Genomic DNA, 19833 nt, shown 5'->3' with positions numbered 1-19833 from the left:
GGGGAAAGAAAAAAAAAAAAAAAACAACCAGAAGGTAGTAAAAAAAAAAACAACCAGAAGGTAGTCTTGAGATGGAAATGGTCATCCTTTATGTGGGGGACAAAAAGACAAAGTATGGATGGAAGTGTAAAAAAAGGAAAAGGTAGGGAGAAACTTGATCAGATAGGGCCTTTTTGGAAGCCATTATTAAAGTTTTCAACATGGGAATGTTCTGATCTAACCTATGGTAAGACTAAAGGGACAGTCGAAAGCAATGAATAGCTAAGAGGGTTCTTCAAATGGTACCTTAAGACTAAGGTGGTAGCAATGAAGGTAGATGCCAAAAAAATTTGGCAGTAGAAACAGGACTTATTTCCTGTACTCCTTTTAACACTACCTAAACCACTACATAATTTAAAAGAATCAGGCTACCTGATGACATGACATGTATTGATGACTTAAACTGTTCTGTCTAGCCAAAGATAAGAACTTAAACTAAACAAACCTGGCATCACACTAAAGCTATAGAGCATCCAGTAAGTCTCCCAAGCTATTTACTCTTCTGCAGAATAAACTCAATTACTTTCAAAAATAAATTGAGGTAGTATTTAAAGGTAGTAATGCAGCACCCTAGCACAGCTCCTGTGTCTTAACAAGCACTCAATAGGTAACTATTTATTTACCTTTCACAGGTTTAGATTTTGCTTCCTCTTTAGATCATCATCATTTAGGAAAAACATTTTTATTCCGCAAAATACAAAGCAAATATTGGCTGAAAATCATGTCATTTAAAAAGTTCACAGCTGCTTCTAAGTTCTTGCCTCTTTTTCAGCTGTTAGCACCAATCCACTTCACAAGTAATTCAGACAAAACATATATAAAAATTTAAAACCCACAACATATATATATATATTTTAGTAAACTCTACCCCTAACACAGGGCTCAAACTCATGACCCTGTGATCAAATTACATGCTCTACCAACTAAGCCAGCCAGGCGTCCCAAAATCCATAATTTTGAGCCTAGATGGGGAAAACCATTATTGAATCATACCAAAAAGTAAGATCAAAACCATAAAAGTATCTATACATTTTAAGTAAGCTCTATGGGGGCGCCTGGGTGGCTCAGTTTAAGTGTCTGCCCTTTGGCTTGGGTCACGATCCTAGTGTCCTGGGATCAAGCCCCACATCAGGCTCCCTGCTTCTCCCTCTCCTTCCCCCTGCTTCTGTTCCCTCTCTTGCTGTCTCTCTGTCATATAAATAAATAAAATCTTTAAAGAAAAAAAATAGGTAAACTCTATGGCCAACATGGGGCTTGAACTCATGACCCTGAAATCAAGAGTTACATACTCTAATTACTGAGCCAGTCAGGCACCCCAATACATAAGCTATCTTGACCTAAGGTATTCCTCAAGACACTCAAAGTACAGGAAAGCAAAAAGAAATTGTGCTTCAATCCTGTCTGATCTATAAATAATGCCAAATAGGCATTTTTTTTTCAACATATGATCATCTACAACTAGAATAACCATTCCAATAGCTCATATAAAAATTCACTTTACACAGAGGTATAATTCAAGTAAACTCTCATGATATGCTACATGCAGGATTAATTTTCAAAATATGCTCCTTTAAGGAACACATTTAGAAGAGTACTCATTTCCACAATAAATACAAAATAGCAAAAAACATCCTAATTAACTTTAATTCTGTGTTTCTCTAGAATGTTTCATTTCCTCAAAAGTCTAGTCCTCACTGTTACATTAAGGCAAATCTCCCAAATCTGTTATCACCAAAATCCTACCACAGTAAAGCATCCTTTTAAAAAAAGCAATGATGATACATCCAATTCATCCCAGTGGATATACAACACTACCACTAAAAATATCTTTCAAAAGGCACCAAAATGCAAATCCTCCTAATTCTTCAGGCAGTAAATAAACATGCTCCCAGATAAGGGCTCAAATCACAAACCCAGAAAAAAGTGTAAGAAAGGACAAGAATTAGTTCCTAGGGCACCTGGGTGGCTCAGTGGGTTAAAGCCTCTGCTTTCAGCTCAGGTCATGATCCCAGAGTCCTGGGATGGAGCACCACATCGGGCTCTCTGCTCAGCAGGGAGCCTGCTTCCTCCTCTCTCTGCCTGCCTCTCTGCCTACTTGTGATCTGTCTGTCAAATAAATAAATAAAATTTAAAAAAAAAAAAAAAGAATTAGTTCCTAGATGAATCAAAATGGCTGTTTGGTTACCTATGGAATTTTCTGCATTACAGTTTAAAAACTTAACTAAAGAGCAATGCAGTGTTGGACAATCTTTATTTGTTAAGCCAAGGCAACCGCCCAAACTGAAAATATTTCATAATGAGTTTTTAATGGCACTAAAAATCATGTTAGAATTTAGATTATAGAGGGGCGCCTGGGTGGCTAAGTGAGTTAAAGACTCTGCCTTCGGCTCAGGTCACGGTCATGGTCCCGGGGGTGCTGGGATCAAGCCCCGCATGGGGCTCTCTGCTCTGCAGGGAGCCTGCTTCCTCCTCTCTCTCTGCCTGCCTCTCTGCATACTTGTGATCTCTGTCAAATAAATAAAATCTTTAAAAAAATAAAAAACTTAAAAAAAATTAGATTATATATTATCTTCCTCTAATGATGCATTTTTTGAAGGATTTTAGAAATCGTCTAGAAATAAACTCTAGTGAGGACCTACCATAATTACTCTATTTGGCAGCAAGAATTAAGCGTGCTACAAATGTTGGTTTAATGATTCCTTTAAAAATATTAACAAACACAAAAATCACCACTTATACACCAAATAACCATACTTATTAAACAAAATAAAAACTTTATGTAATACCAAATAAATAAAATGGAACTAAAAACGTTAAATTCTGTACCTGTTGGTTGTAGCAAGTTATTTGTCTTCTCAATCATTCTACATTTCTGTATTAAAACTTACTACTACTTTATTACTACCTGGCAAAAATGTTAATATTCTTTTATAAATTAAATTGGATGATTCAAAACTCTTTTCAGAACTCTAAAAAAAGTCCTTAATTTTACCTGAACTACTTAAAACTTAAAATTTTGACACCCAAAGATTACCACTGAATGGTTAGCTGTAACTATACCTGCTCTGAAATAGGAAGCATTCTTTAAAGGAGGGAAAAATCACACAAGACTTAAAAAGAAATCACTTAATCCCTTTCTTTTTTAAAAGACACTGTAATCTCTCAAGTACCACTTTTCTAAAGTAAAGTCTTTACATATCAGTTATACACACCAATTGAGAGATTCAAGCAATATAAAAAGCAAAACATAGTCGGTTCTTCTATTTATGGTATGCCTTAAAATGTGAAACATCTGAATGTGAGGAAAGAAATAAAATTTAGGAGAAATTAATCCAGGGATATTAAGTTTACTTAGAATTACCCATAAAATATGTAAGCCAGACAAGGCAAATTTAAAAAATAACGACCTTAGTGAACCATTTACAAAAGTTCCTCCCCGGTTGTATTTTCTGGTACATTTCTTGGGTTGACCTTCGACATCTTCAATTATAAAATGTAGAAATCGTCTGAGTCACAAAACTTAATAAACCTAGTTTAAAGATGAATTATATAAACTATAATTTGAATCATCAACAATCTTTTTTAAAAGCTGGGAAAATTACTAGGTCCCCACGCCTTCCATTTGGTATACTGAGATCAAATATTCAACTCACTACAAAACCCTTTATTTCATTAACTAGAAATTCATCATCATAAGGTATTTGTGATATATTTTAGAAAAAGGGATGGCCCAGGTACAGTTGGAATATAAAGGAGCCCTACCCTATATACTTACTTTCTGAAATGTTTTAACATTCCCATTAAAAAGCCATCACTAAGCCAGATGTTTCAAAGAACCCATAACTCAAGAATTCTGACCCATTACTTTATAGATCCTCGGTTCAATCAACCATACATGCAAAGAATACTGCTACAGTGAGTACACAAAGAATGTAAAAGAAGTGCCTTATTAGCGCTTCCAAAACCATTTGGTTAACTCTTATGCACAGTAAGAAAAAACTTGGCTTTAATTAAAGAGAGTGAATGTGGAGACTTTAGGGGAAAAAACTTACCAGTTTAACAGCCTCCTGAGCTGCTTCTTTTGTACAAAAAGTGACAAACGCATAACCTCTATTGAGACCAGTGAGTGGATCCATCATTAGACGAAGATCCCATATCGGTCCAGCTTTCTCAAATAATGGAACAAGTTCATCCTCAAACAGATCTCTTGGGATCTTCCCCACAAATATCTGTAAATTAAACATAAAGTAAAAACCATGGAGAGTTTCTTTAGGAAACCAGACACTTGTGCATTTACTACAAAAGGTACAAGTTTTTAGTTTCTTTACCTCAGTGCCAACAGAAGGCTGCTGACCTGAATAAACGGAATCTGGAGGTGGTCCCCCATACTTCCTCTGTCCAGTGGTCACATCAAGTGTGTAGCCTGTCCTTTCCAAGAGTGCCTTGAAAAGTTCAAAAGTCATTAGTACATTTAATTCACGAGACCACACCCATGCATTTCACAGCTGAAAATCAATCTTGTTCAAATCTTTCCATTTACCTTGGCAACAATCCCTATAAAACAGGTTTCTGGTATCTGGTTTCAGAATTTCTCCTTTAATGTACCCTGCAGTAGCTCTAATTTTTAGTGAAAATTTCAGGACCCTAATCAAATTATTTTCTGATCTTCAATTATTTAGTGTTTATTGAACATCACAAAACTAATACTGACCCATCAACAACTTTTTAGACAGGGCCTATATCTACTCTGCTAATATCTCCTAAAAAAGTTACTGCCCCTAATTTGGTTGAGTTTAACTCTCCCAGAGAAGGAACTGGGTAAGTTTCCTCTTCCCAAGTCTGGATTTCCAACTCAATAAATTCCCTATACCCCACACTTCTAGTACACACTGCCATTCTGGGCATTTCACCAACCTTTGAACAAATTATACTCCCCAAACTAAGTCCAGAAACTTAGGAGTTACATGAAAAACCACCTCCTTAATGCAGCTGACATTCAAGTGCCATACTTCACGGACAACATGGTTCATTCCGAATAAAGGAGAGCCAAAATGACTTGAAAACTATATAACTGCAACAATGCGAAATGACTTCTACATTTTTATCTCCCTAAAAGCAAACTGTTAAAATTTACACAACTCCTATTTACTAATCAGAGTGTTAGTTTCTCTTACCCCTTACTATAGGCAAAAAGTGTTAGAAGTGGTCCACTGCTAGCCTAAGAAAAAAAACAAGAATTATTCTCTTCCGCCACCTCAACCACGAAGCACAAAACCCCTTTCTAAAGAATAAAATCTAGTAATTAGCTGATAAATTCTGAAATAAAAACAAGCTGACACCAAACATAATGACCAATTTTATCAAAATGCTGTTAAATGACTTGGGGTCACCTCAGTCTCTGGAAATGAGAATGATGAGACAGATTTTATACATCTACCTGAAGAATATTAAATATCTGTGAAAAAAAAATACTACAATAAAAAAATTCTATGTCTAAACTCCCACAAACCGCTACAGTATTTTCAGCAGTCTTTTTCTATTACACCCAAATGTTTACTGAAGGATGCAACATTTAGTAACAAAAATAAACCGCAATCTACTATATTACTATAACATAGATGAATTCATTAAATGGCTCATATTCCCTTTTTCCCATATGTAATCCCTTTTCCTTTCACCTTCATCTTGCTTTTAACTTCAATCTTTATTATGACCCGAATAATACCTTTTGTATCAATTCCAAAGTAAAAGAAAACTTATCTCAAACATCCTATACAAAAATCCTATAAAAAATATCACTGTCTCTTCTTGCTGTAATTTAAATCACACTAAAGCTATTAAGCCACTCTCTCCCAAAAATAGAACAAAAAGTCACGTAAACTAAACTTTACATTTTAAATAAAATTTTAATAATCGTAACTCCTAAAAGGAAATTTAATTAGAACTGACATTACATTATATTACAATGGGGACAACTATACTCCATTTCTACGGAGAAAGTTAGATTTATAATTCAAACACACTTCACTCACAGACCTGTGAAAGCCTCAAATTTATGGATGACATTAATAGTTAACTCCTTATTCCAAGTTTCCCTCCTCCCATACCATTAAAACATCACTTAGCACCATTAATAACTGACTTAAACCATAACCCTTGGTTCAAGAGCACTAGTACACTATATTAAGAGCACCAGATTAAACTACTATGATCATTATGAACTAAAAACCAAAACAAAGATGAAAACCCAGTTGCATTTGAGTCCACTCACTGTTCTACGTGACCTTAATTAAAAAAAAAAGAACTTCCACTCCCAGCCTGTTTCTTCATTTACATTTCCACACTAATCTGTTTTATTGATAAAAGCTGTCTTTAGAAAGGAACAAATTCACCTTAAAATCAACAGTAATAGAAGAGAAAGAAGACAGTATTAAAAATTCTAAAACCATTTAACTTGGGGTTTGAGAATTCTAAGAAAAACAGTCAACCATTAAATGTACACTCCCCTCCAGTATGGAGTGATCTGATGCCCTCCCATTTTTGTTCCACTGTCACTAATTTGGGCTTGCAGCTTTTCAGAAAACATTTAAAAATATGGCAGACATATTTAAGTGTTTTCTTTAGAATACCAATAGCACTGATTTAAACCATAGCTCAGTAACAAGAGAAACTTAAAAGTGAGTTGTTGTAGAAACAGAAATAACTAAAGGCAGGAAACTTTTCAAAAAATAGTAATTATAAAAGATTTAACAAATAATCTCATGATTATTAACTCTCAACATCTTGAAGAAACACACCCATTTCACATCCAAGAAGTATTCAGCAAAGCTAGAAAAGAGTTAAAAGAACTTTAAAACTGAAGGCAATTCTTAAAAAAAAAAAGCTTTTAAAGGCATACCTTAATTTTTGCCTCATCTGGTCCTTTGCTAGAATCCGCTACTTTGGTCCCTTGTTTTTCTCTCTGCCTGTAAGTCTTCATGACTCCACATAAAAAGGCACTTTTGTTCTACAAAAGAATTTTCCAAACAGATTTAACTATTGTCTTATCTATATCTAATCAAATGAAACAAACTATATCAAAATTACTCATGTTTATTTTATTTACACTGAAATTAGCATTACCTGAACATGAGAGAGATCACTGTCTTTAAACTGCTGAAGAACTGCCAATGCACCGTCTTCATTGAATTCTTTTAAAGCTTCGATAGCTCTTTCATCTAAATCACTATGTGCAACCAGCCCTGGAGAAGAGAAAACTTAATTAGTTGTCAACTTTAATATTTTTGGAAACTTTTTTTTTTTTAAAAGAGACCATGATTGCCAATACAGGTACATGCTTGCCAACTAAGAATTCTCCCATATCCCTTATCTATATAATGAGAAACACACATACTTTAGTCATCCTGAACTGCACTCTCAACTAAATAAGGCCTCTCAACCACACTTGCAATAATGAATCAACTTCTTTTACATCATGTTCTGTGTCTAAGTCACTTAGTTCTTAAGGATAAGTATTTCTACAATAAATATATAGGCTTACAAATCCTAAAATCAACCAACAAAGCACCAAGCATGACAACTGAACCTCTACTCAATTTCAAATACCACTAGAAAAAGCAACAGCCACACCAAGACAGACTGCAAGTCTACAGTTACCAAGTTCTTTAACAAGAATCCTACTATAAAAATACCCCAAAAAGTCACATGGCCTGTTCCCAACAATTTGCAGCTGTTGCTACCATCATATACTTATCCATCTGGCCAGCCAGTCTTTACCTCCTAATCCTTCCTTCTTCCCTCCCTCTATACACCTTAACCTCTAGTTCACAACTATCACGACAGAGCAAAACTCTAGTTCCCACACTTATTGGAAACCACAAAAAGTTGCTATTTTAGCTCAAAGCCAGAAATCCAATAGAAAAATTTCATAATATAATTTTGCAAGTGTTAGTTCTTACCTGCAACGTAAATTTCATCTAGTTTTTCAGCAACTTTCTGTGGTAAACCAGCATCAAGCAATGTCTGAAAATTTTCTGAATGGATAACTGCAGAAGTAGTATCCATGGGCTCTTCAGTACCATTTCCATTAACATGTTCTGTAGCCATGTTTCCAGAGATCTGTTCAAACGCAATAAGCAAAATTAAACTAGGATCTTCAAAAAGGGTAGAAGAAATTAAGAGCCCCAATCTTTACTTTCTCTACCAATTTCTACACCAGCCAACCTGCTCCTCCCTTTAAAGAAGCCTTACAGTCACTATCGCCTGACAAGCCAGATTTGGAGCGTGGGGCACAGGAGGACAGATTCACTATGTTTTTCCTTAGCACCACCCCTGACTCACCTGCTAACACTCCCTAGGAAAAACCATATTACAAATGGAGCCCAATCAGCACGAGGACCAGCCAGCGTGCCACATGCAGCTGTGCCTGAACAGAAAATGAGATGTGTGGAGAAAGCAAAGCTGGGCTTTTCTCTCTCCAAGGTAAACCCCCAAAGTGCGCGCTTTTCCCGCCTGCCGCTTATAGATCAGTAACAACAGCCAGCGAAGAACAAAGCGCTCACACAAGCTACCTTTCTACCACCCAATTTCTCCACCCTTCACCCCCGCACCCCAAAGCCCGCCCCCGACTCCGCACCCATAGCGGCAGCCTCACCGCTGCGGCCACCAGGAGCCCATTAGAAACACGTGCTCTGCGCCTTCAAATGTCCTACAACTTCCTTCAACGGAAACCCACCGAGTCCCAGGCCAAGACGACCATCACCGGCTCCCAACGTCAACCTGAAGCCAAGATCGGAGCCCCCAGAAGGCAGCAGCAGGACAACCTCGCCCCTTCACACCGAGGCCGCGGTGGCGCCAGGCCACAGGCTCTCCCCGCCCCCCCCCCCCCCCACAGCGCCGCCGTCTCCGCCGTGACACATGGCTCTCTCCGCTCCGGGCGCCGGCGACCCCCCGTCGCCCGCCCGCCCAGCCGAGACGTGAGCCGCGGCGCGTGGTGCAAGCCCCCACCCCTCGCCCGTCCGTGCACTGACTGCGACGCGGGGCCAGCTGTCCCATCCCCGGCCCAAGGCCGGCAACCCGGCAGAGTGAGGGCGTTCCGCGAACTGCCTAACGCCCGCCGGACCGCGAGCACCACCCAAGCTTGCCGCGCGGCTGCGGGACGGGACCCGCTCCTCTCCGCCCACTCCCGCGCCGCGACGACGGCCACGACAGCACCAACTCCGCCGCCGCTCGCGGTCCGCGCGGGCCAAGGGGCCGCCTCCTCCCTGGAGCGCCGCAGACAAAGCCCGAACGGCGGCAGCACATGGAGAAGAGGAGGAAGTGGCGGCGCGGGCCGCGGCCTACTCTCAAGCAGCCCTAGTCAACGTGCTCCTCTCCCCCTTGGAATCCATTTTCCAGAAAAGCCGGTTTCTCCCCACACCTCCCTCCTCCAGTTCACAACACAATGTCACGGTGCTCCCCTCCCAGACCCGGGTCCAAGCGGTCGTTACCTCCCCGTTGGGCTGCGGCGGAAGGATCCTGTCCGAGGAGATCGGGTTGCGGGAAACGCGTGCTCGCTGCTCCCTGTGTCCGGCGCGAGTGGAGCTGTTGTAAAATGGCGGCCGAAGCTCACGCCGCTGGCAGCAAACCCGATCCAGTTCCACTCGCCTCCGAGCGCGCTCCCGGTGCGCGCGCGCGCGCCCGCGTGACCCCCCCCCCCCCTTCCCTCCCCTCCCTCGCGCGTCCGCTTCTCTCACTCACTCCCTCTGCCCCTGCCCTCCTCCAGCTCCTCCTTCTCCCCCTACCACAACCGCCAGCCTCCGTCCGGCTCCTTTCTCGGCCTTTCTTTCTCCCCTCCCTACTCCTTTCCCCCACCACTCCCAGTGCCGTCCGCGGCCGCTCAGACACGAGTGGCCGCCTTTCCCCTCCTCGCTCGAACGCTCGCTCACACCCTCCCTCGCTCGCTCTCTCGACCCTGTCCCCCCAGTCCCAGCCGAGTCGGCTCCTCTCTTTCTCTCTCCCGCGCTGACGTGACGACGTAGTCTACGCCTCGGGACGCGCGCCCGCGGGCTCCGCCCCCACGCCCCGCCACCTCCCTTGCTCCTCACCTCCCGGGGGAGGGGGGCACGAGACCCCGCCCTTCCGCTCCGGCGGCGATAGAGGGGCCGACAGTGAATGAAAGGCCCGCCCCTTCCCCTCCCGGCACTCCCCCTCCCGCTCTCCTCCGTGCGGGGCGGGCCGGCTCAGCGTGTCCCACTCGTTCTCCTTTGTCAGGAGACAGGCATCTCCCCACCCCGCCCCACCCCACCCCACCCCCACCGCAGCACCACGCGCACGCCACCCCCACCGAGCTCCCGTCCGTCCTATCCCCCGCCCCGTCCCGGGCCGGCGGGGCGGGGGGCGCGGAACGCTACTGCAGCTCCCGGAGGGCACCCACCGGTCCGTGCGCGCCGGGCCCCCGCCCCCGGCGCCGCGGCCGCGGAGCCGTTCCCGGCTGTGTCCACGCCGCCGCCGCCCCGCGCTCTTCTCGCTCGGGAAGCTGCAGGCGCACGTGTCCCCCGGGGCGGGGCGAGGCAGACAATGGGGCGGCGGGGGGAGGGGAGTGGCGCGGAGACCTGTAGACCTTTGGTTAACCTAGACGGTGGGACCTGAGTGCGGGAGTCACTCTGGGAAAAGCAAGTCTCCCCGGCCGGACAATGGGACCTCCGAGGGCCCCGCGCCCACGCGGCTTCACTTTCGCGAAAACCTTGGGCGGAGGGAGGGGCGCCCATGGCTCGGACGAGGAAACCCTGGCTGCATTTGAGGGGAACCGGGCTGGCTCTAGTGGAGCCAGAAGCGACTCCGGCCGTGGGATGATACGAAAGCCAGATTTGGAAGCGAAACCGCCCGGTGGTGAAGAGTTGTGCAATAGTCTGTTTCAGTCTCTGGCCTTTTAAGCAGTTTAAGGGCTTCCTCAGAGCACAGTTTGAGCAACTTGAAGCAGCACAAAAGCTGCGTGGTTAGGGCAACTGTGAAGAACATATCTGTGTTTCTCTTTTAAAAACCTTGGCAACTAAATCTTATGTGAAGTGACATTTCATTTGTAGCCATTTACTAGGTATAACAAAGACAAGACAAAGACATTAGAATTTCAATCGCGGTTTAGATACTAATTTTATCCAATTCGGCTGTAATAGAAGAGTGTCCTTTTGGTTAAAAACAAGCTTATTTTTAAGAGCTCACTGGTTCCCGAAATAAGCTCTGTGATGTGACAACAAACCAGTGGTTCGAGGAAAAGTTCGATGAGTGCTCTTGAAAGTGCTTAAGCACCTAAAATGTCAGATTATTTTCCGGAGGTAGCTGGATCAAAATGTGAAATACTTAACCAAAGTACTATCTAGCCAATCTGTTCAGCAGTAGATCTAACATTTCCACCGCCTAACAATGCCTTACTATTTATTAAACATGTATCTGCTATGGTATTCAGCTAATTCAGCAACAAGGATTTTAGTTCGTAATCCAAAGGTAGATAATGTTAAAAATGAAAAACAACCCAAATGTTTACAAAAATAAAAATAGGGTAATCCTATGAATTAAAAAATGAAAATTATGGATCTGAACCATCCAACGCTTTTTTTTTTTAAAGATTTTATTTATTCATTTGACAGAGATCACAAGTAGGCAGAGAGGCACGCTGAGAGAGAGGTAGGGAAGCAGGCTCCCTGCTGAGCAGAGATCCAGATCCATCCAGGACCCTGAAATCATAACCTGAGCCGAAGGCAGAGGCTTTAACCCACTGAGCCACCCAGGCGCCCCCATCCAACACTTTTTTAGATCTTCCTGGCGATCAAGTTCCTTTAAAAAAAAGAAGAAGAAGAAGAAGAAGAAGAAGAAGCGCCTCTACCTAGGCAAGTCTTCTACCATGTACCCAAGACTCCCAAATTAAAACCTCTAGCACTTCTCTGACCTCTAATTCCTTTGTCTAATCACCCCCTAGGTCTTTATGTGGATTTTCAGGCCCTTCACAACATTTAAAAACTGACCCCATGATCTTCCTCCCAATCTTCTATCTCCAGAGTTCCCATTCCAATGAACATTACCCGCTTGCATCCAGGAGCATTCGCTGTGAGCTAAAGAATAATACAAGACGCTAACTTCTCCCTCTCCGTGCCATATTAATTCACCAAAATCTTGTCAATTCTGTGTCCCCAGTGTAACTCCACTTCTCTATATATTGTAGCTAGGGAACAAGTTGCCATCAACTACCTCCTAGACTAATGCTATATAGTCTCCTGACTCATTCACCTTGCAGCTTTCCTAATGCATTTAAAACCCAAAAGTCTTCCCCTTCCTTCTCTTTTAATTGCAAATAAGACGCTGTGGAGCATCCACTTAAAACCCTTCAGTAGTTTCCCATTTCCTTAGAACAAAAGCAAAAATCCTAAGCTAAATCAACAAAGTCCTCTATCTATCTATCAGATGGGTCTCCCCAGCCACATTTCAGCCACTCTTCCAACTTCAGCCAGCTTTCTCTCAATTCCAGCATTTCTCAGGTTTGTGCACACTGAGGGCCTACACAGAGAAGTGCCTGATACTCTAAACAGACTTGAGAAAAAAGCAATCAGCCATGCTCTCCATTTGACACCTTTTTGAGTAAAAACAATAGTATCATTTTCCTGCTGATCTACAGAACTTATTCGAGGCTTGGCTCTAAGAATTACTACCATTATTGAAACATAGGTATACTTACTAATACCAAAAAACAAACAAGCAAAACAAAACAAAACAAAAAAAACAAACATACAATAAAAGAAAAAAGAACATAGTAGATTGATTTAGTATGGGGTATACACTGGGCTAGATTAAAATATATCTGAAAGATCTGGCACAAGAACGTGCTCAGTAAGTATCTGTTCTTACTCGCTGAATCTTCTTTAGTACTTAGTACAAGATGGTTACTAAATATTTGCTGAATAAAACTGGAGAATAACAGGCTGAGACCCAAACAACCTTGTTCTAATATCAGATCTGCTTTAAATGGATAGTGTGTGGTTAAATAAATCATTTTACTTCTTAGAATTTCTATTTCCCATCTATAAAATAAATTCATTGAAACATAATTGTTAAGATCTCTTCCAGCTCAAACATTTTATAATGTATAAAAAAATTCTCAAATCCTTTCTCTTTCATTACTTTAAAAATATTCAAATGTCCTGGGGTGCCTGGGTAGCTCAGTGGGTTAAGCCACTGCCTTCAGCTCAGGTCATGATCTCAGGGCCCTGGGATCGAGCCCCACATTGTGCTCTCTGCTAAGCAGGGAGCCTGCTTCTCCCTCTCTCTCTGCCTGCCTCTCTGCCTACTTGTGATCTGTCAAATAAATAAAATCTTAAAAAACTAATATTCAAATGTCCTATTTGCCATTTAGGATCTTCCCCATTTGAATCCCAACTTCACTTTTTTTTTTTTAAGAGTTTATTTATTTGACAGAGAGAGATCACAAGCAGACAGAGAGGCAGGCAGAGAGAGAGAGGGAAGCAGGCCCCTGCTGAGCAGAGAGCCCGATGCGGGACTCGATCCCAGGACCCTGAGATCATGACCTGAGCCAAAGGTAGCGGCTTAACCCACTGAGCCACCCAGGCGCCCCTGAATCCCAACTTCACTTTAAAGTAAAATAGACTACAGTTTTCCCTTATAAAGCCCCTTTTTCCAAACAAAAGAAATATCAACAACAACAAAGATTGGTAATATCCAATTTCGGTATCATCCCTCACATAAATGTGGGGAACTCAACACACATTTAATATTAGTAAGAAGACAAATTGAGGGGTGCCTGGGTGGCTCAGTGGGTAAAGCCTCTGCCTTCGGCTCGGGTCGTGATCCCAGGGTTCTGGAATCGAGCCCCACATCAGGCTCTCTGCTCAGCGGGAAGCCTGCTTCCTCCTCTCTCTCTGCCTGCCTCTCTGTCTATCTGTGATCTCTATCAAATAAATAAATAAAATCTTAAAAAAAAAATTGATAGAACTTTTATACAAAATAATTTGGCTATCATGTTTACTCCAGTATTGTTTGTAATGCTGTACAGAAGTGTGCATATGTGGGTGTGTGTGCATGAAAATATACATAACCTAGGGGTGCCTGAGTGACTCAGTCATTAAGCTTCTGCCTTCAGCTCAGGTCATAATCTCAGCCGCCTGGGACTGAGCCCCACATCGGGCTCCCTGTTCAGTGGGGAGTCTGCTCCCCTCCCTGCTGCTCTCCCTACTCATTCTCTCTTTCATTCTCTCTCTCTCAAATAAATAAGTAAATTAAGATATATATATACACACACACATATATATATATAACCTAAACATCCAGTAATAGGGTACTGATTGAATAAATTATAATGCATTCACATAGTGGATTATTCTGGAGCCATTGAAAATAATAAAGTAGCTATCAATGCCCTAACATGGAAGCATATTCAGGTTACATTCTTAAATTAAAAAAAAAAGCCACCTACAGAACAATGTACATGTGACATTTATTCATTCAATTTAGCACCTTCTGTGTACTAAGATCCATGGTATGCACTAGACTTAGAATGATGTACATCAAGATAGACATAGATCCCTGACTCATGAAGCTTGCAGGTCTGTATGTATGTGTATAACCAGGTAAGCATAGATATAAAGATTTTTGTTTCTATAGAAAATAATTATAGAGAAGGATGGTGTGGTGGGAGATCATCACTTTTTACTTCATACACTTGTGATACTTGTTACAATATATATTTTATTTTTATTTTAGTTTATTTATTTTATTTGGGAGGGGCAGGGTGAGGGGCAGAGAGAAAGGGAGAGAGAATCCTAAGGAGGCCCATGACTAGCATGGAGTCCAACATGGGGCTCCATTTCATGACCCTGAGGTCATGACCTGAAATCAATAGTCAGACACTGAATCAACTGAGCCACCCAGGTGCCCCTAAATATGTGTTTTAAAAAAGTTAATTATTGTGCTCACTTCGGCAGTACATATACTAAAATTGGAATGATACAGAGAAGATTGGCATGGCCCCTGTGCAAGGATGACATGCAAATTCTTGAAGCATCCCATATTTTTAAAAATAAATTAAATTTTAAAAATTAAAAAAATTAAAGTTAATTATTTATGTACCTCATTACTGTCTTTTAATCCACGAAGTAGTGAAACGGTTAATTTCATTGCAGTTAATGAAAGGCAGGCATATAGGCACACCTGTCTGAATTTTTTGTCATCCAAAATTCTTGCACTTAGTGCTACACTGTTTAGAAAAAAATCATATTTTCTTCGTTTCGATGTTTCCTAAACTTTCTTCAATTACTGTATATTACTGTGGTAATGGAGGGGGACCCTAGAATTAATATGGGAAAAAGCCACAATACACCATCATTCTTTCCACAGAATAACAAAAACCTAGAGTGAAGAGAGACTGGAAGTTATTCAATTCCATCTTCCTAGTAATCAAGATCGTTTTTTGGAAAAAGAGAAAGAAGTGGAGTATTTTCCTCTTTTAAAAATTTGGATTTTTTTTAATTTAAAAAAAAGAGGGGCGCCTGGGTGGCTCAGTGGGTTAAGCCTCTGCCTTCGGCTCAGGTCATGGTCTCAGGGTCCTGGGATCGAGCCCCACATCGGGCTCTCTGCTAAGCGGGGAGCCTGCTTCCCCTCTCTCTCTCTGCCTGCCTCTCTGCCTACTTGTGATCTCTGTCTGTCAAATAAATAAATAAAATCTTTAAAAAAAAAAAAAAAAGAGAAAGTTTTCTACAACATCTCTGACATCTTTATGGTAATTAAAAGGCTGGTGTGTTAAAATTTAAAACATCTGCTTTGCAAAGACTCTGCTAAGAGAATGAAAAGGAAATCTACAGATTGGGAGAAAATCTTTGCAAAGCACATATCTCCTAAAGGACTAATATCCAAAATATACAAAGATCTCTGGAGCGCCTGTCTGGCTTAGTCAGGGGAGCATGTGACTCTTGATCTTGGGGTTGTGAGTTCAAGCCCCATGTTGAGTGTAGAGATTACTCAAAAACTAAGTAATTAATTAAAAATTTAAAAATCTTTTAAAAAAAAACCCCAAATATACAAAGAACTCTTAAAACTCAACAATAAGCAAAAACCCAAGTAAAAGATGAGCAAAAGACCTGAATAGATACCTCACCAAAGAAGATACACAGATGGGGACCACCAGAGCTCTGCATTAGGCTCTCTGCTCTGTGGGAAGCCTGCCTCTCCCTCTCCCAGTCCCCCTGCTTGTATTTCCTCTTTCGCTGTCTCTCTCTCTCTGTCAAATAAGTAAAATCTTAAAAAAAAAAAAAGGTATACATGTGGCAAATAAACGTATGAAAAGATAAGTCAATATCACATATCATTAGGGAATTACAAATTAAAATAGTGAAATACTATGACACACTTACTATAGCCAAAATCCAAAATACAGACAGTACATGGTGGCAAGGATGTAGGGCAACAGGAACTTTATTTCTTTTTTTTAAAGATATGTTTATTTGAGAAAGAGAGAGACAGAGAGGGAGAGAGAGAGTGCAAACAGGGAGAGGACAGAAGGAGAGGAAGAGAAACAGACGCCCTGGTAAGTGTGGAGCCTGACATAGCACTTGATCCCAGGACCCCAAGTTCATGACCTGAGCTGAAATTAAGAGTCAGAAGCTCAACCAACTGGCCACCACAGGTGCTCTGGGTAACAGGAAGTTCTAATCATTGATAGTGGGAATGCAGAATGGTATAGCCACATTGGAGGACAGTCTGGAAGTTTCTCACAAAATTAAACATACCCCTACCATACGATTCAGCAGTTGCATTCCTTGATATTTACTCAAGTGAGTTGATAACTTAAGTCCACACCAAAAACAAAATAAAACAGAAACACCAAAACAACAACAAAAAGCACATATGATGTTTGGTTTGGTTTGGTTTGGTTTAAGGGAGGAGGGGCAGAGGGAGAGGGAGAGAGAGAACCCCAAGCAGACTCCATACCCAACATGGAGCTCAGCATGGAGCCCAACGCAGGCTCACAACCCTGAGATCACGACCTGAGCCGAAATCAAGAGTTGGATGCTTAACCAACTGAATCCCCAGGTTCCTCCAAAAATGCACATGATATTTACAGCAACTACATTCATATTATCAAAACTTGGAAGCAATCAAGATGTCCTTCAATAAATGAATGGAAAAATAAACTTTGGTGTTTATATAATGGAAAATTATTCTGTGCTGTACAGAAATGAGCTACCAAGCCATGAAAAGACATGGAAAGTTCTTAAATGTTTGTTGCTAAGTGAAAGAAACCAATCTGAAAGGGCTAGAAACTATATGCCATTCTGGAAAAGGCAAAGCTATAGAAAAAGGTCAGTGGTTGTAAAGAGTTCAGAAGGAAGGAGAGATAGATAACTAGGTGGAACATAAGGAATTTTTAGGGCAGTGAAACTATTCTATATGACACTATAATGGTTAATACAGGTCATTATACATTTGTCAAAACTCATACAATGTACTGCATAAAAGGTGAACACTAATGTTAACTGTGGACTTTAGTTAATAATAATGTATCAATATTGGTTTGTCAATGGTAACAAATGTACCAATTATCACACAATGTTAACACTGGGGTAGAAGAGGACTGGGGGAGGGAGTATATGGAAACTTTTTTTTCTGCTCATTTTCCTTAAACCTAAAAATGCTCTTAAAAGTAAACTCCATTAATTAAAAATGTCAATGTTTTAAATATACTTGGAATTCTAGACATTCTTTCTATTGCTTTTAGCTTTCTTATATTTGCTTATTTATTTTTTTTTAATTGGAAGTCCAATCTCAGGGGCACCTTGCTGGCTCAATCAGAAGAACATGTGACTCTCGATCTCAGGATTGTGAGTTTGAGCCCCACGTTGGGCATAGAGATAACTTAAATTAAGAAAAATAACTTTTAAAAATTACAATCTCATTTTAGCTGTTGGCATTTAAATTTTATAATGAAAAGTGATGAATTAAATTATAAGAAGCCACAGAATTTATACAAGTGACTAAAAAGAGAAAGAATTAGTACACATAAACCACAACGGTTTTATCAAAGTATTCCCACTCTGTTTTGAATGGAGTCCCAGACTACAAGCAATCTTTGGTTGTTCAGATTTTCATGATGAATGATGGCACAAAAGAGGAAAATACAGTGGTAAGTCTCATATTGAACATGTCCATCATGCTGTGTCTCAAAGCTCTTTTCAAAGGTAACCTTACCCAAAGTCCCTGCTAAGGGAGCAGCCTAGGCTGTCAGAGTTTTACTCTGTAACACCACTCATCCTTGTCTTCCTAGAATTTGCTAAACCAGCATCAGGCACCAGACTGTTCTTAAAGAAAAACCAGAGAGTCAGTGTTGTGAGGAAGGATTTAGAGCTGGGCTATGGGAGATCATGTCAAACTAAGATTATAAGGAAACAGAAACGATAAATAAGAAGCTGGAGGAATCCACTCACTACATTCATCGTTCCACAAACACATTCTGAGTACCAATTATGTGTCAGGCACCAAATTAAGTTCTGGGTGAATAAAGTAGAAAATCCCTCTTGCCTTCACGAAAACCACAGCTAAGTGAGGAAAATAAACAAACAAGCAAACAAAACATTTATAAAATCTGATAAATTCAAAGAAGAAATTAACATAATATAGTGTTACAGAATAGGCAGGACCTACTTAGGCTGGTCAAGGAAGGCCTTTCAAAGGAAGTGATGTATAAACTAAGACCCAAAAGAGTAAATCATGGAACGTGAAGAATAAAGGAGAGCTGGAGGAACATTTCAAGCAGAATGAACAGTGTATGTGAAAACACTGAGAGGAGAAAGAGCTTGGCCTTTACTGAAAGGAAGCTACTGTGGCTGGAGTATATTTGGTAAAGGAGATAGTGGCTCAAGATGAGTTTGGAGAAGTTGTCAGGAGTGGAGCCAAATTACACAGAACTGTGTGAGTAAGTGCAATGGGAAGCCAATGAAATTTTTCACAAATTTAAAATTAGTATTTAGAAACAGAATTCATATTGGGGGTTGATGATGGAGATGGAACCAGGTAAAAGATGAAGTTACTTGGACAAGAGTATTGCAGAGGAAATAGAAAAGAGGAGGGCATATTCAACAATATATTTTGTACCTAAGTTTGCCAAGGACTCAGTAGGGGACTGAAAGTAGGGAGTTAAGATGGATGTTGATGCTATTTTTGAGTTGAGGAATTCTGAGAGAATAAGATTTCAGGAGTGTGTCAGGAATCAGCAAAGCAGAACCACGACAAATATTAAAAAATGAATTTATTATAGGAATAAGAATTAATATGATGAGAAAAGCTAAGAAATCAATGGTTCAAAAGGGAAAGTTGGAGAATGACAGCTGACTCACTAACCAGCCCTCCTGAAACCTGGGTGAATAAGGGAGACCTTGTAGGAGAATCTGGGACCAAGAAGGAGAACTAGTAAAGAGCTATAGGGAAGGCTGTTCTGTGGCTGGTGGCAGGCCTGGAGTTACTGTTGGTTAGCAGGATTAACAGTTGAGAAGAAGATCTAGACGCAGACCAAGAGAGGCAGAGACTAAGCTGAAACCACACAGCACCATTATATCTGTTTTTCACTACATTTAACCAAATTCAGACAAATTTTTATTACTATAATTTAATAGTATTTAATGTTTAAAGTAATATCTACACCCAACATGAGGTTTGAACTCACACCCTGCTATCAAGAGTCATATGCTCTATCAATTGAACCAGCCAGGCACCCCTCTTTGTTTACTTTTATTTATTTATTTTTAAACATTTTTTTTTAAA

At 40.8% G+C, this 19833-nt stretch overlaps 1 protein-coding gene and 1 non-coding gene across 6 annotated transcripts in view; one reads left to right on the top strand and one right to left on the bottom strand.

Moving 5' to 3' along the window:
• LOC123941614 (synaptotagmin binding cytoplasmic RNA interacting protein) overlaps positions 1–10571 on the bottom strand; it is a 31819-nt gene extending 21248 nt beyond the window's left edge. Inside the window, exons 1-6 of one of the 5 annotated variants that reach the window (XM_046004977.1) lie at positions 10454–10571; positions 7998–8157; positions 7162–7280; positions 6938–7045; positions 4368–4481; positions 4092–4268 (exon numbers count right to left, since the gene is read on the bottom strand). In XM_046004977.1, the coding sequence (XP_045860933.1) occupies positions 4092–4268; positions 4368–4481; positions 6938–7045; positions 7162–7280; positions 7998–8145 (666 nt within the window). In that variant the 5' untranslated portion in view covers positions 8146–8157; positions 10454–10571. Of the gene's footprint in view, positions 1–4091; positions 4269–4367; positions 4482–6937; positions 7046–7161; positions 7281–7997; positions 8158–9527; positions 9981–10453 lie in introns of those variants that run through there. The other 4 variants (XM_046004972.1, XM_046004974.1, XM_046004973.1 and 1 more) reach the window with 4 other exon arrangements.
• Positions 10572–14989: 4418 nt separating this feature from the next.
• LOC123942851 lies at positions 14990–15096 on the top strand. The gene has a single exon (XR_006818488.1). It is a non-coding gene; the product is annotated as a U6 spliceosomal RNA (small nuclear RNA).
• The last annotated feature ends 4737 nt before the right edge of the window (positions 15097–19833 follow it).

This window comes from Meles meles, chromosome 5 (assembly GCF_922984935.1).
Source record: "Meles meles chromosome 5, mMelMel3.1 paternal haplotype, whole genome shotgun sequence".
NCBI classification, from domain to species: Eukaryota; Metazoa; Chordata; class Mammalia; order Carnivora; family Mustelidae; genus Meles; species Meles meles.
The sequence above is the reverse complement of the archived record's forward strand: the minus strand, read 5'-3'. Positions and strand labels throughout refer to the sequence as shown.